General features: G+C 41.6%; 1 protein-coding gene across 1 annotated transcript; it reads right to left on the minus strand.

The window, feature by feature from the left end:
• Positions 1–8,973: 8,973 nt before the first annotated feature.
• Positions 8,974–17,418, minus strand: LOC143414567 (muscle M-line assembly protein unc-89-like). Its single transcript, XM_076879246.1, has 4 exons — positions 16,959–17,418; positions 16,392–16,712; positions 12,204–12,530; positions 8,974–9,497 (listed from the first exon to the last, which is right to left on the minus strand). Exons 1-4 carry the CDS (start codon positions 17,170–17,172, stop codon positions 9,406–9,408), a joined length of 954 nt encoding a protein of 317 aa, XP_076735361.1. The 5' UTR covers positions 17,173–17,418; the 3' UTR covers positions 8,974–9,405.
• Positions 17,419–18,031: the final 613 nt, after the last annotated feature.

Raw genomic sequence — 18,031 nt, forward strand, 5'->3', positions numbered from 1 at the left:
TGCCTATTGTAGATTCACTCTTCCCAGTCTGGTGCAGGTCTACAATGCTTTTCCTGGTGTCCTTCGAAAGCTCTTTGGTCTTGGCCATGGCGGAGTTTGGAGTCTGACTGTTTGAGGCTGTGGACAGGTGTCTTTTATACAGATGATGAGTTCAAACAGGTGCCATTCATACAGGTAACGAGTGGGGGACAGAAAAGCGTCTTACAGAAGACGTTACAGGTCTGTGAGAGCCAGAGATTTTCCATGTTTAAGGTGACCAAATACTTATTTTCCACCCTAATTTACGAATAAATTCTTTACAAATCCTACCATGTGAATTCATGGATTTCTTTTTCACATTCTGTCTCTCACAGTTGAAGTGTACCTCTGGTGCAAATTACTGACCTCTGTCATTATTTTAAGTGGGGGAACTTGCACAATCGGTGGCTGACTAAATACTTTTTTGCCCCACTGTATAGACTGATCCCAGTCCAACAGGCTGACCAAGCCTGATAGCACTCCTTCAGCCTGATGGTTCCCTTCACTTCTGGTGTCCACCATCTGGTTTTGGGGTTGCCACCACCACCAGCTACCTTGTGGCTGCAGGTCAGTGCAACAGCTTCAGCAATGCAGGTGCTGAACATCCAGACGATTTGGACTTAATGTCCCCAGTCTCCCTTGGAGTGCTCTTGAAGGTGAGAGTTGAAGATCTTGTTGACTGCGGCCTCTGCCAGGCATTCCCTGTGGACATTCACTATATGTTTAGGTGAACCAAGTCTGACTCAGGTAATACATGAAACCACGGTTCTTTGTTTACAGATGGATTTATTCTTCCGTCACACTTCTCCATCAATTCACTATAAAATCCACCGTCAAACTGTCATTACATAAATGCGCAGAATGATCAAACATAAATACAACAAACAAAAATTTAAAATAAAGTTAACAAATGTGCAATAAACAGAACACAGTTAAATGTACCACGCTGGCTGCACATGACTGTGAGAGGAGTCTGCTTTAGAAACAAAAACTTAACGAAAAACAATTCCCAACTTCTTCTTTATCTTCTTTGCAGCTCCCTTTCACTATGAAACAACTTATTTAATCTTCCTTATGACTTATTTATCTTACGGCTTTTCTTAGCTTCTTTGCACATTTTCTTAACCTCCTTTTTTGTCACTTAAAGGCGAAAGAAAGAAATAACATACATAACACAATAATTTAACAAATTGACATAATTTACATACAGTTAAAGACTCTAAGAAGGCCGGGTACTCTGATCTGTCGTTTGGCACATAAGTGCAGACGACAGTCAGGTCCCAATCCCTGACCCAAAGGCGCAGAGAAAAAGAAAACTCTCTCATCCACTGGGAAAAACTTCAACATACAGGCAGCAAACTGAGGGAATGCTAAGTTACCCACCTCAGCCTGCCACCTCTCACCAAGGGCAACTCCAGACTGAGACAAAGTTTAGCCCCTCTCCAGGAGACTTGTTCAAGAGCTCAAGCTTTTAATTGACTATTGCATAAAACAACATCTAACACTTTGATGCGCCCATTTTTTTCAGTTAAGCCTTGGACTCATTGCACTTCTGGGACCATAAGTGTGTGGTGATCACAGCCTCCGATCACTCACTCTTTTGGTTTGGCCAAAAGGGTTATGGGTAGGTGTTGTAGGAAAGACTAACCTGACTTAAAATGGTGCCGGAAATGAAATAAAAGACCTCCAGAAACCACAAGAAGAACCAGGAGAACCAGGAGAGCTTTGGCCCAGGATGGAAACCGTTCTGTGTAGAAACATAAAGACAAGTAAGACTTTTGACCTTTGACGGAATGTAATTAGTGAATTTACTGAACAGGCCTATACTTGTGTGAAAGAGCCTAGAGTAACATGGTTATTTCTTATTAAAGTAAAGTTTTAAAGTAATAACGTTTTATCTGAGTGATGTCAGATTTGTCTACAGCATGTGTTTGTTGTTGACCTTTGACCTGCAGCTGCACATCTCCTAGTCTCTCGTAGCCAAATATAGGGTCTCTGATGGAGCAGGTGTAGGTGGCGCTGTCAGACAGTTGGAAGTTGGTCAGGGTCAAGCTGAGGTCTCCAGTTTCCAGAGCGTCAGTCTTCATGGATGTTCGGCCGCTGTAACGCTGGTTTTGATCTTTCAGTTCGTCTCCTTGAAGCTGACGCTGGTGGACAGTTGAAGGACTGAGGTCGGAGCGACTCCACACCACTGTGGGGTCACTCAAATCAAAAGTGTCAAATTCACAGGGCAGGTGGAATGAGTCCCCCTCATACATCTCCAAAGCAGCTGAGGCATGCTGGGAAACTGAGGACAGACAGAGACTCCATGTGTGACTTTGAGGTAAAGATCAAGTTTAGACCTCAAAAGTTGATTCTGTTCATCTGGACGTAGCGTTTTCAGTGAGAGAAACCTTTCGTCACTCATCCAAGTTACTTCTTAAGTCTCAGCTGACTGCAGGTTTCCCAATCTTATAAACAGTACATTTGCATTATGCCGGCTTGTACACATACAAGAGAAACACGAGAGTTCTTCTGTACTGATGTTTACTGTGCTTCTCTTAACGTACACAGGTACACTGTAGAACTGGTGAATACAAATGTACAAGGAAATTGTATTTCAGCATTAAAACATATTGCGATATAAAATTCACAAAATATAAACAAACATACCACTTTGGCCTGCAAGTGGACAAACCGGTGTATTTGGAACTTAGGACTTGTTTTTTCTTCTTTGACATTCACACGGCTAGACCGTCACCATGAGCAGCTTCTCTGGCCTTTTTTCTAAAAACAGGAAGTGACCTCTGCCCTTAACTTAAACTTACAAAATTAACCGATTATTTTCCATGTATCAAATTAACAGTACACCAATCCGGTATGCAATAGGAAAATGTTAACATGCTCAACACAAAAATAAAACATACAAAATAAAATGCGTTAATTATATTATCATTACAAGAGCTCTGCCTAGTGGTCAAATACTAACATTTCAACAGCTGTTACACTCCCACCATCACGCTATCGCAACAGCATGTGTGTTCCTAAAGGAATTTAACCCAACAATGAAATTTATAAAAGGTTAACCAATAAACATAATGTTTAGTCTTTACTCTGCTTCAAGTAAAAGTGTAGTCTTATGTATGGGTCTCTCTAAAATCGTCTTAGTTGTGTGCTTCCCCTTATTGTCTCTAGTAGAGTCAGTGATGAGAAGCTTAACTTTTCTGACTCTGCCGTCAGCTCCTGGAGTTCCTGAACTTCCACAACTTTAGCGAGTTTCCATTGGTTTCTTGGAAGACAGTCTTCTTGTAATAACACAATGTCATTTACTTTTGCATTTCTTCTGGTTTTATTCCATTTGCTTCTGTGTTGCAGGTTTAACAGATATTCCTTTCTCCACCTAGTCCAAAATACATTTGCCAAATACTGTACTGGTTTCCATCTTTTCTGGAGGTAGAGATCTTCTTTAGCAAATTCTCCAGGTGGTGATGAGATCACTGCTGATTTCATCATCAAAATATGGTTGGGTGTCAACGGCTCCCGTTCTACAGGGTCGTTGATAGACTCTACAGTTAGTGGTTGACTATTAACTATTGCCATGGCTTCATACATGAACGTTCTCAATGATGAAGTGTCTAATCTTGAAGCTGACTGGTCAAGAATGGATTTCAGAATATTTCTTATTGTCCGAATCTGCCTCTCCCAGACTCCTCCCATGTGGCTAGAAGCAGGTGGGTTGAAAACGAAAGTTATTCCCAGCTCTCTGACCTTCTCTTGAGTTGCTTGCGTTAGAAGCTTTCGTTTCTTGCACTGATAAAATTGATGCATTGATCACAATGCAGCTGACCTAATTGCCACGTACTGTTATGAAACAACGGAGTGCATTGAGAAAACAGTCTGTACTGAGATCATCTAGGACTTCTATATGTATAGCTCTCAAGCACATACATGTAAACAAGAGTCCATATCTCTTTAAGTCTTTCCTCCCTTCTTTTACACAGAATGGTCCGAAGCAGTCCATACCGCTGTATGTAAATGGAGGGGTAGCTTCCAGTCTTTCTGGTAGCAGGTCACCCATCCTTTGTTCTTGATTGCCTTTCCTGTACTTTCTACATTTGACACATTTGTATATAAATGACGATACTTCAGTACTGCAGCCAATTACCCATATGCCATTGGACCTTAGCTCATCTACTGTCATCCCTCGGCCTTGCTGATGCGTCTTCTCATGAAAATGTTTAATGAGTAGGTGCGAGACATGATGTTTCTTTGCCAGAATGGCTGGATGTTTGATGTTGGGATGGATTGATGCTTTTGTAAGTCTTCCTCCCACCACTTCTTTCCTTTCTTCCAATGTAGTACTTTCATTGGACATTAATTTTGGGTTCTTTACATACTTTACACGTCATCTTAATCTTGCTATTGCTTTCACAATTCTCATCCAATCTGAGAATTTTTCCAGACGTTCCAAAATGGATTTTTCTTCTTTTGCCTTAGCTGCGAATACTGTTGTGACTTTGAGTTTTGGATCTTCGATGTTGATCTCTAGAAAGGCGCTTGAGAAAAGACGATCGCTACTACAAGGATTACGTGCAAGAGCTCATAAAGAGAGGTGATGCAGAGAAAGTGCCAGAGGCTCAGCTAAATAATCAACCAGCGTGGTACATTCCTCACCATGGCGTCTACCATCCTCAGAAGCCAGACAGATCCGTTGTCTTTGATTGCTCTGCAAAGTACCAGAATACATTGCTCAACAAGCATCTCCTGTCAGGACAGAGCGCTAACTTGAGCGGGGATGAATGGTTTCAAGTTCACATTTGGAAAGCTTGGTTGCAGGAAGGAACTATCTTGTCTTACTTGGGAATGAACAGAAGGTTTTTCTTCTTTCTCACTTTTCACATTTTCAGCATACACCTTCAATCTTGCTTGTGCTGCATTATGCTTTTGCAATTCTTTCAATAGTTCCACTTCCTTTCTCTTTTCTTCTAACCTTGTCTTTATTGAGGTGCTCTCTGTTAGAAATTGAGCTCTTTTCCTTGCATCTTCAACTTCAAGATCTCTTATTTCGTCCTCACACTGATGCTGTTTTTATTATCTCAATGACTTCTTCTGTAGCTGCTACTTCAGCTGCAGCTTCTTGTCTTTGTTGTAATGTGACCAGAGATGATTGCTTTGACACCCCAGAGATAGACCTTGACGTATATGTGATCCTTGAAGAAGCGCTGGATGAACACGGTCAAACACGGACTCTGAATCAGGCCAGGGTATACTATTTGGATCACCATCTTCTTCTAAAAGGCACCGAGCCTTTGCTCTGGCAGTTTCACTGATAGCCATGCACACATCACATCTTCTGTGCATTTCAATATCAGGACTATGTATTTTTCTGATCTCATCATGAATGTTACAGATGTCAGTCATACTAGCATCTATAACACTCACAGCTTCAGATATTAACTCATAAGTTTATGTGGTATTTCCACTTCTTGTAAAATTTGACATTTGTTTGATGGAAATCTCCTCCTGCTGCACTTCAACACATTAAAGAGAGAGAGATGAAAGAAAAGCTGATGATGAGAGCAGAGAGAGGAAGGTGTACTTACCGTGCAGGAGGATCACAAACACCACAAACATCTTCATGTTCCTGTCAAACTCAGAGACTCTTTAAAAGCCCTTCAGGACATCAGCTCACAGCAGCTTCACTTTCCTCCGCTGATCATCTACTGACACTCTCACACTGCTTCACTGTCACAGCTCAGAGTTCAGCTTCACACTTTGTTAAAGCACATCTGTGGAATGAAGTCCGGCCGGCCACAGATCACTTCTGAGGAAAGAGGAGGACGTTCAGCCTCCTCGTAGTGTGACTGCTCCAGGTTCACAGCGACACCCAGAAAGCTCAAAGTCCTGTCACATGACCATCATTTACAACCAGCTCGGAGCAACTGTATGAGTCAAACACAATAAAACGGAAACATGAAGCTTTGGTGCTTCAGTGAGTTTATGTTAGCATGGATGCTACACACTGCACACACACACCAACATGAAGTTTGTGGTGGCAATGTGTTGATTTCAGCCTGAGCCAGAACCTTTTTATGACACGTCACAGACTCCTGTGAGTTTTTGTGGAAACACTAAACACACCTTTGACCTCCACCAACACAAACAGCTGCACTAAGAAACAAACAGCGCCTGATATATATGGATGTGATTAATCTGAGAGACCATTATTGTTTCAAAGACCAACAAAACTCACTGAAACTGTGTGTTTGCACAAAGGCTGAAATGTACATGTGTGTTATTATTTCAGATTCATGCACTGAGCTCTAAATCTGTCATTAAAGTTCACATGTAAACCAGGCTGTTTGTATCACTGCACACTTTACTCAGAAACACATGCAGACACATTCTTCTGCAAATGAAAGAAGGAAACAGAAGTGGTGCTTTATGTTTATCTCAGCTCTACAATCAGGAACAACAGGGAAATAAAGGACAAAGGATCCCAGCAGGAAGAAGAAATGATTAACTACACATGAAATCAAACACTGTGAACTCTGAACTCTGGACTTCAGATCAGAAATAGATGAAGGTTTTATGACAGTCAGAGAAATCAAACTAAAGTAAAACAAGAAAACAACTTAAATAGCACCAACCAAACAAGACGAGAACTAAACACGATCCAGACGCACACTGAGGAGGCAGTACCAACACACAACTGTCTCATTCTAGCTTAAAATTTCTGTTTCATGACCCGTCACAGTACCACGCTGGCATTCACGGTGTTCCTGAGAGCACACCATTCTTTCACAAACATTTGTAGAGGCAGTCTGCATGCATATTTTACACACCTGTGATCATGAAAGTGATGGAACACCTGACCTGATTCAATGATCCGGATGGGTGATTGAAGCTTTTGTATATGACTTTGCGGTCCATGTTCACTGAGTATTAGTGGTATCTAGTGGACATTTGAAGACACTACGAACTGATCTCAGACTATTTTGAAATAAATCAAGTATATTTAAATACAGCACAATCACAGAAACTGTGTAAGTGGACAGTAATAACAAAATTAAGGAAAACACAAAAGTGGAAGTGACACAACTGTGAAGTTTTATATATACACTCAACAAAAATATAAACGCAACACCTTTGTTACTGCTCCCATTCCCCATGGGATGGACGTAGAGACCTAAAATTCATTCCAGATACACAATATAACCATCCCTCCCAAACAGTGGTCACAAATCAGTCCAAATGTGTGGTAGTGGGCACATCTGCTATATTGAGATAATCCATCCCACCTCACAGGTGTGCCACATCAGGATGCTGATCTGACATCATGAGGAGTGCACAGGTGTACCTCAGACTGCCCACAACAAAAGGCCACCCTGGAATGTGCAGTTTTGTCTCACAGCAAAATGCCACAGATGCCACAAGCAATGAGGGAGCGTGCAACTGGCATGCTGACAGCAGGAATGTCAACCAGATCTGGTGAATGGAAGCATTTTACTGGATGGACTCGGAGTTTTGTGCTTTAAAAGCTTGAAAGCAGCAACAAGGAGCTGATGGCTTTGGTAGCAGCTGGAAGAAAAACAACATTAGAAAATATGATGGTGTGGTCTCAGCACTGCATACCAGAAAGTAATAAATCCAGCATCTGTAACTGTTGTAGTTCCACGTTGTAGGGCTGCTGCTACCTTACACAGATTACATATCGCAGACATCTCTGCTGTAATTACATGGCAGCACAGCTGGAATCAAAGACGAGCTTTATACTTCTGTTTCCGGCACAGCTCACTGTTACACATCTGTTACATTGTTACCCTTTACAGGTGTGAATGCAGCGCTGTGAGATGTAAAAATATAAACTGAATGCAACATTGAAAAAGACCAAATTTACAGTTGAGTGTTGAATGAAATAAGCTCTATACAAAGAATCTTTGAATGGCAGAGGTGTGTGCATGTACCACAGAGCCATGGCTCCGAGTCTGACAGCGTCTGAATGTGAGCACCGCCCTACAAACATGCTTTGAGTAAATGGTAACCCTAAGTCCTGAAAATAAAGTGACCATTCATTGGACTGATAGGGATCAGCCTCTGCTGTTACCATTCTTTTCTTCTAATAATGTCATGGAGGTTGAGAGTTAGGACCCAAGATGCAGGCACGGCTGAGATACAAGTGAGTTTTATTCATAAGGTGGTGACAGACGAACCAGCAACAAGCACGAGATGACACACACTATAAAAACACAGACAGGAACATGAGGAAATGTGCAACAGGTGCCAACACAGCTGGAACTGATTGGGCACAACGAGACAAGGAAGCAAAGCAGAATACACTGAGGTAAGACACAGACCTTCAAAGTAAAACAGGAAATACACAGAGACGCAGACTGTAGGGGGAGAGAGAACACTGAGGAGCATCAGGGAGAGCACAGACATGATGGGCTGGGGAAACATGGAATAAAGCACAAGGAGTGTAAACAGGAACCAGAACTCTACACACAGGGAGACACAGGGCGTAAAGACACGAGGGGAAAGGCAATAAACTAAACTGAACAACTTATGAACCATAGAATAACTCCTAGAATAACAAATGAACTCAACATGATAAAGAAACACGAGAAATCAGGGAACACTGGGTCTAAATGACCCAGGACCATGACAAATAATTCTCCTTTGCCTTGTTGTTTCATATCATCCTGTTGATCTTCTCATGGCTAGTTTTGAACTGCTCCGTAACAGAAATGGAAAAAGCACCTGTGAACAAGCAGTTAGAGCTTATAGAAGTCCAGTCTAATGGCACACTAAAGGTAAAGTACCACTCTGTGGGGCCTACACAGTTCCCCCACTCCATCCCTACAAATGCTTAGGGATGGGAATCGAGAGTCCCAGTAATCCAATTGGACCTTATCAGTTATTGATTTCAGTTTGATTTCAGCAGGTCACATGACTCTATCCAACATACAAAGACACACAAGAAAAGCCAGAGAAAGAAAGACAAATCCAAACAATCCATCATCCTGAGTCAAAGTGATCGCAGGTCAGCTTTGTTGGAGATGAGCCTTCAAAGTGGAACATGTGGACTGTTCCTTTATTACTACCACTGAAGGCCACGCCCCTCTGGTCATGTGATCATGTGGTTGTAGGAACGCTCCTCTTCCTCAGAGGATCCACCTGTGCTTCCTCTCCTCTCTCCTCCACCTGTTACAGTGAGGGAACGTCCTCCATGATGGAGGAGCTGCTGGAAAGTGCTGAGAGTTTCCTCCAGAGTGAGACCTCTGTCACAGTTCAGAGGATCTACGGCAGCAGAGACCTTCATGGACACTAAAAGTCTCAAACACACAACAACAACATCACACTGACTCCACTCTGACATCACTGATCAATAATCAAAGAACACACAGATCAAACTGATTGATCAGCCATCAGAGGAGTCGGATCAATGGAGCTGCTTCTGTTCCTGATGTCCCCTGTTTGATCCTGGACCTGAACTCTCCCTGCAGAGGAGACACAACACAGTCAGACACACAAAACTCGCTTCCTTCCTCAGACATAATCAGTGAAAACTGGTCCAGTGAGGTCCTGCAGAGAGTTTTCAGTAACACAGGAGATGTGCTAACTCCAGAGTTCGGGGAAGCCCAGATGACAGTGAGCTGGGTTGAGCCACAGTCTGAGGAGCAGAGCACAGAAGCACTATTGACCATCTTCCTGCTGGTCTATGCACACTTAATCTACTTCATCACTGTGTCATTCTCCTTATTCAACAGTCTTTGTTTGGTTATAGTTCATAGTTTTGATGCATGATTCATAGAGTTATGATGTCTTTGTGTTTCCCTGGTGAGTATTAATAACAGGTAGAACCTTAGATTTCTGAAACAATTAAAATATTCAGTAGGCGTTAAAGTAAAATCCTAAAACAGGACACCTACACTGCATTACTGTTTGTACACAGACTGAGCGGATGTTTGAATTCAGGTTTTATATTTCCTCTTTACTCTCAAACCTTCTTTTTTTTTTTTTTTTTTGGTCATTTTGCCATAAAAAAAGGCAGGTAATGTTTTTATTTTTTTAAATACTCAATGTTTGGGTTTTAATTTTAAAAGCCTACAAATATTGTACTTGATAATAAAATCATGACTTACATCGATAACAAATTAAAGCTGAGTTACATTTTACACACATTAAAAGCAAATAAAATATATAAGTAATATATATTTGTTTTGAAATTCAGTTTCACATATTTATAGACATAGAACAGCTTGGAGAATAAGTGCTGCACTGAAAATTACTATGCTGTTATATTAATTATGTTTTAACAAAGCAAGCAGAACTAAAACACACACACACACACACACACACACACACACACACACAACCTCTGAATAACTGAAAGACAGTAAAATGATTTTCTTTTGGTCATTTCTCTAAGTCTAAATGAGCTTCAGTCTGGAGAAAATAAAAGACTGCATTCAAAATGCAATGACTGTTGCAGACTGTTTAACAGGATGGCAGGGGTCCTATAATAGTATAGACATCCAGCTCATGAGACAATAGGTCCCATGATTGCAGTGCATTATGAGTAGCTACCAAAGAATATGAGACCATTTTATAGGACCAGATGTATCCTATGGTCCAAACAGTATTCCCTCATTATGGCCCAATATTGTTTGATGCTAATATGTCCCTTCACACTGCTAGACAAATTCTAAAGTGGTTTAATAAACACTGGGATGCAGTCAAATCGCTTTTAAAGCCCCATTAATATAAGCATCATTACAATTTTATGTGAATGCTAGTGGGAAGCAGATTAATGCCATCTTTGTTGTTGAAAAACATAACAAACAAGCAGGAAAATAACAACAAGCTAAAATGATATTTTCAGTTTAATAATTTGTTTAATATTCCAGCTTGCGAGTACTCTTCTTCTTCTTCTTCTTCTTCTTTTGCAAACAAACCAATAGGGAATGGACTGTGACAGTCTACATGAGACGTTTAAAATGTATGGACTTAAAGGAACTTCAGTTTTTAACTAATAGTATAAGGGAACTTTGCATGCTACCCTGTGATAATGGCTTGCAACAGGCAAAGAAAATATTATGGGGGAAAAAAGATTCTATCAAAACCACAGTACAGCTCAATGAAGCCGAATGATCTCTCTCAAGCTCGACTGGATAAAGTCAAACGCCTTGGTTGTGGACATCAATCCTGTTTATGACTGTTAGGCTGGAGGATGTTTTCCAGCTCTGCTGTTCAACACAGACCCTTACAGCAAAATCTCTCAAACCTTCGAACAGCAGCGAGTCTGCAGCTGAGACAACAACAACTCAAACTGCTGGTTATTTTCAGAGTTTTGTTTTAAAATCACTTGGAACCGTCATGTTTTCAGTGATTCTTTTATTTCCAGCATGTTTTAAAAGCATCACAGATCCTGTGCTGGCGGAATATGTTCTATATGTGCAGGTTCAGCCATACTTTACTGAAACCACTGAGCGAAGCACAAACTGTGCATCGCTTTGTCACAACAATGTGTTTATTAATTTAAGGTTTTTGAAACTGTACACAGGTTTTTATTTCTTTTAGCTGTTGCTAAATCTCTATTACACTGATGGAACTGGATGCTGACCTTGCTTTGTAGTACAGGACCCAGGAAGATATAATATCAGCAAAGTTCATCACAGTCAGGATTTATTGACCTTAGTGAAACGTAAAATCCCATACTGAGTATGTTTACTGTGGTTATCTGTGGTTTAACTTTCTCTGTTGGGCTTCTGCCTAAACTGAGTACACTTAAACTCTAATGTTTAGCACCCATAGCCTAAAAAACGAGCAGCACCAGCTGAGGCTTGTCAGCTCAGGTGAAAGGATTACAAAACCACCCCATCTACAGGAGCTCTACACCAAATGGTGGTGAACGAGAGTCATGAGCCCTCATAGGAAGCCCAGTCACACCAAAAACAGAACATCTTCTGATGGGCAAGACAGAAAACGAGCCGGAGCTTCTAACCTCATATCATCATACTGAAAAATACCAGCACTAAAGCCCCTCCCTCACTACTCAAATACTGACTCATGAACATCTGTCGTTATTGCTCTGTTAATGCTAATTTTTCTATGGTTGCATTTCTTTCTTTAATTATTCTGAAATCGTAACAGCCATTTAACGGTGCATTAACTTACATATCAGAGTAAAGACACAAACAAACCTGTGACTGTGAGCAGCACTGTTTGTTTCCTCCAGATGTCCCCACTGATGACCACACAGCTGTATTCTCCACTGTCTCTCTCTGTGGGCTGTTTCAGGGTCAGACTGAGGTCTCCAGTTTTCAGCAGGTCTTCATTCACTCTTGTTCGGTCTCTGTAAACCTGGTGCTGTTTGTGAGGCTGGACAGACCCACTCTGACACATGTGCACCATCATGTATTCTGGTTTATATCGTTCCCACTTCACTGTGGCCTTTTCAGGAAGCTCAGCTGTTGTTTGGAAAGGCAGCTTTGCAAACTCCACCCCCTCCTCTACGTCTACATGACAGTCTGAGTGGACAAAAAAGACAACACACACAACATGACCTCTATAGAAGGCAACAGATGGTTTTCACAGTTTCACAGTTGTAGAGAAATCTTTAGAACAGAAGCAGATCTCAGAATAAAAAATAAAAGAGGCAGAAATCTTTTTAATTCAGTTCAAATCCAGTCTTTAAAAAAAAAACACCCTTGTGTCCTGAATGCAAACTGACAGCCGATTTAATGGGAGAGAGACTTTACAACTAATATGTTCAGATTAGTTGAACATATTAGTTGTTCTTTACGAGGCCACAAAGTGAAGCAGACAGGCAGTGGAAGTTCATATTCATTTACAACTAAACGTTGTCTTCCACTTTTAGAAACTCTGGGAATCACATGTTAGCCTGCTGTTATGGTCCCTGCACTGGGCAATGTGTTTTGTTTTGGGGGTTTTTATGTGTTGTCTCTCGCTCCTCTGCCTGGGCGGTGCTCATCAGGGGCTCGCGCCTCTGGCCCACACACCTGTTCTCAATCACTGATTTTCAGGATCCTGAGCTCTATTTAAGAGAGCGGTTCTGTGCTACTCATCGCTGGACCGTTGACTAGTCTGCATCTACCCCAGACCGGTCCCCATAAACCTGAGTGTGGTAATACGATACTGTAAGGTTTCGAAGATATAATGGAGCCTGATCATTCATGAACACACCTGCCTCCATTTCCCAACACTGACTGAAAGGTTACACGCAGAAACAGGTAATGCTATCAAAAGTAATTATTGTATCCAAAACCATGTTTCTGAGAGTGTGAGGTCCAAATGTAATAACTTCAGTTTCTCTGAATTTGTAAACAGGAAGAGGTCATCCAGGCCTTCATGACCTTTATGCAGTGTTTTATAATATTTCTTAGGGGTGGGATGCGTGACATAAACAGTGTTGATTCCACCACACACTTTAATGTGTGAAGAAGACTGCTCACACACATGGACATATTGGAATCTGTCAGAAGTCTATCATTTAAACTATATCCTGTCATGGTCCAGGTGAGTGGCATGCTTGTTTGCTGTGCTCTAGGGCTCCTCCTCTGGGTGGAGACCTTCATTCCACCTGGGAGCTGCACCTGAGGCTGATTATGTCGGCAATATTTAAGACCAGCGCTCACAACCACTCGTCGCCTGAACGTCTGCTAATCACCATTAGTGCTAATCCGTTCATGTCTGTTGCCGATTGTTAGTATTTGTGCTAATCTTTTGCTCTGTCTTCAGCTAAATCCACAGACCACGCCTGCAAACTGTCACCGCTTACACAGTCTGGTTGCTGGTCACTTTTGCCAACCATTTTGTGTCAGTCATAGCAGTCCCAGCTCACAGTGTGTGCATCTGCCCTAACCTTTGTATATACTCCCCCAGCCCAAGTGTTTTTAATCACAGTTTTCACTCAGTCACTATTTCACTCCACCTGTATATAGCCACTAAACTCCATATTAGTGTGTATTCACGTTTTTTTTCACTTGTTGTAATAAATTCTTGCCACGTTCATCCGGTGTCGGTGTTTAATCTGTTTGAGTCCAATCCGCCCTGCACAGCCCGCGCCGTGACAATTTCCTTTAATACAAATGTTGCATTCTAGCATCTGTAATCTAATGCTGTGGTCGGCAGCATCAGTTGCTACGATAAGGACCAGCACAGAGATGACTCCACTTTCAGAAACCATAATAAGATCATTTTTATCTTTCACCAGTGCTGCTTTGGTGCTGTGATGAACTTTAAATACAGACTGAAACTCTTAAAACAAACCACCTTCTACAAATGATCACACGCTGATTTATAATCACTTTTTAAGGAGTTTAGGAAAAAAACTGAAAGCTCAAATTTGATCTATGATCATTCTGTCTCAGCTACACCTGTCGCTCAAACAAACACAAATCTTTACCTGAACATCAGAGGAAAAAAATCCACAGGAGAGAAGCACTGCTAATAGAAATTATAGTGATGTGAAAAACTGTTTGACCCCTACTGATGTCCCACTGTCACCCTGTGTTCACACTTAAAAGTTTCACTTCATCAAACATATTTTAACCCTCTCCAGGCCGGCGTTGCAGATTTGCAACAAGTAAAGGCTCACACCCCGATTACCCACATGCATATTTTATGAGTTGTTTTACTCAGAAGTACCACTGCAGGTATTCTTTTGTGCATCAGCAACAAAAACTTAATTTGAGCCTGAGAGGGTTAATATATTTGATATACTTAATACCACTTTTAAATCGCATCTTAAAACTCATGTATTCAAAATTGCATACCCTTCATTATGATTTTCTTGTACTAATGTAAAGTGACCTTGAGGGTCTTTAATAAAATAAAATGTATTATGATATTATGTGATAGTGAAGCCCGAGATATCCAAACTTGCCTTAACTAACATGAAAATAAACATAATTAAGTGTTTTTCATAACTTTTGATGAGTCATTAAAGCACAGCGGAGGAATTTTGCTTCACTACCTGCAGAATTACTGTACGCGTACTGTAATCGGATTACAGTAACGCGCTACTCTCTGAGACTGGAGTCAACTAGGGCGCTCCAGTACCTCCATTTTGGTCTTTCTGAGTTGTTCAGAGGTGAACTTCCTGCTGTGTTCTGGATGTCTGACTGCTGCTGAGTTCTCTTAGTTAAACGCTGTTAGACTGATGCAGATGTAAGAGGACTCAAACCTTACAAAACGTCCAGCTTTGGTCTCATCAGCGTATTCCTCTACCGAGTTTGATGTTTCACAGAAAATGTGATGCAAACCTTTTTCTTTTTGCTCAGCAGTGGTTTTTATCTTGAAATGCTGCCATGCAGGCCATTTTTGCTCAATCTCTTTCTTATAGTGGGGTCATGAACTCTGACCTCACCTTTGGGAAGTGAGGCCTGCAGTTCTTTGGAGTTAATGAGCTGTTGAGCTTTTGGGGTCACTTTGGCCGGCTCATAGGAAGGTTCACCATGTTCCACAGTTTCTCCTTTTGTGGATAATATCTGTGGTTTGTGGTAAATAGTGACCTGATGTGTTGCTTTTCAGGTCTGTTTTCAGATGATTTCTATTTAGTGAATTTCTTGATTCTGGCAATAATGTGGCCACACCTGAGTGTGGATAGTGAAAGTGAACTCAGCTTTCCAAACATGTGTTTTCATACAGGTGGGTTTGGATCATCTTTTGCCCAAAATAAATGAAATCATCATTTAAAAACTGTGTTTTGTATTTAGTCAACTTATCCTTATCTAATATTATAAACTGATTATCTGAGTGGGGCGAACATGCAATATGGAAAAATAATCAAGAAGAGGAACGAGTTTTTTCACAGCACAATAACCAAACTTTAACGTCTCTGCTTTCATGAGTTTGTCTCAACAAAAAAGTGTTAAAGATTTTTTGTAAGATATTTTTTAGCATACATTTTTGAGGTAGCATTTTAAAATGCTACCATCAGTCAGCTCCCTTTGGCCCCAAACTCAATCAGAGACATTTCAGTGGGAAACCGCTTTCACCCTCAGGCAGCTTTAAATGAATATAGTAGAAATCATTTAACAGCAGGCCTCACAGTAAGAAGGTCCTGAGTTTGATTCCACTCCCATGTCCGCGTGGGTTCTCTCCGGGTTCCTCCATGCAGTTAGTGCCGTTAGATCATTGGTCATTCTAAACTGCTCAAAGGTGTGAGTGTGAGTGCGAATGAACGTCTGTCTGTCTCTATGTGTTAGGTGACCTGTCCGCTCTGTGGTAGCTGGATGGTCTCCAACCCCCCATAACCCTGACAAGGATAAGAGAATGAACGGGTGGATACTAATACAAAATACACTACTGACTGGAAGCAGAAAATTAGATGATGCAAACCTCTGACCTGTATCTACAGCACTGACCTCTGACTTTCAGCTGCACTTCCTTCTTCAGCAGGATGTTTCCCTCCCTGTAGACGGTGCAGGTGTAGACTTGTGTGTCTCCATCTGTGGGGTGTTTCAGGGTCAGACTGAGGTCTCCAGTTTTCAGCAGGTCTTCATTCATCTCCGTTCGGCCTCTGTAAGCCTGGTCCTGTTCTTCAGGCTGGTCAGAGCCGTTCTCATACACGTGGACCTTTCCGTATTTACCCTTCCACTCCACTTTAGCATCTTCAGACAGGTTTCCTGTGGTTTTAAAAGGCAGCTTGACAGGCTCCACCCCTGAATCCACCTCCAGTTTTTGGACTGAGAAGACAGAAAAGCACAAACTTATAACTTAAACATGACAACAGTTTAAGCTGTTTTGGAGAGGTTTCATGTTTGGAAAATGCTATTGTCTGCTGGCGGGAATGAAGGAGACAACGAGTCTCTTGATTGCACTATTAGTTATGTTAAATTATTGTTTCTTTCTTTAATTAATCTGCAGATGAACTCGTAACAACCATTTAACGGTGCATTAACTTACATATCAGAGTAAAGACACAAACAAACCTGTGACTGTGAGCAGCACTGTTTTCTTCCTCCAGATGTCCCCACTGATGACCACACAGCTGTATTCTCCACTGTCTCTCTCTGTGGGCTGTTTCAGGGTCAGACTGAGGTCTCCAGTTTTCAGCAGGTCTTCATTCACTCTTGTTCGGTCTCTGTAAACCTGGTGCTGTTTGTGAGGCTGGTCAGATCCACTCTGACACATGTGCACCATCATGTATTCTGGTTTATATCGTTCCCACTTCACTGTGGCCTTTTCAGGAAGCTCAGCTGTGGTTTGGAAAGGCAGCTTTGCAGACTCCACCCCCTCCTCTACGTCTACATGACAGTCTGAGGGGATGAGGAATATACAGCATGACCTCTTGTGACCTTGTGCTGCTTAGTTTCGACAGTTTAACAGATGCAGAAAAAGCTAAAGAAAAATGTTGCAGTCATTGCAGGAGCTCCTATAAAACTGGCCTCATGTGGGTCTCTCCTGCCTTTGATACCACCCTGTTTTGTTCAGCTGACTTTAATCAGCAATTAGAGCTACTTAAGACTAAAGAAAGGTGAGCTCTAGTGCCAAAGAGGATCTGAGGATTCAGGAATGACGGACGATTAACAGCCAGGAGGTGGCAGTAATGCAACAGTTTTGGATGCAAGCTGCCGTTAAACTGAAGAAGAAGAAGAAGAAGCTCTAGTGCCAGGCATCCTTGTTAGGGCCCGAGCACCGAGAGTGCGAAGGCCCTATTGTATCTGCTCCGTTTCTTATTATTATTATTATTATTATTATTATTAGGGCCCGAGCACTGAGAGTGCGAAGGCCCTATTGTATCTGCTCCGTTTCTTATTATTAGGGCCCGAGCACTGACAGTGCGAAGGCCCTATTGTAATTGCTCTGTTTATTAGGGCCCGAGCACTGACAGTGCGAAGGCCCTATTGTAATTGCTCTGTTTATTAGGGCCCGAGCACTGACAGTGCGAAGGCCCTATTGTAATTGCTCTGTTTATTATTATTATTATTATTATTATTATTAGGGCCCGAGCACTGACAGTGCGAAGGCCCTATTGTAATTGCTCTGTTTATTAGGGCCCGAG

The sequence above is a fragment of the Maylandia zebra genome, linkage group LG3 (assembly GCF_041146795.1).
Source record: "Maylandia zebra isolate NMK-2024a linkage group LG3, Mzebra_GT3a, whole genome shotgun sequence".
Taxonomy (NCBI): Eukaryota; Metazoa; Chordata; class Actinopteri; order Cichliformes; family Cichlidae; genus Maylandia; species Maylandia zebra.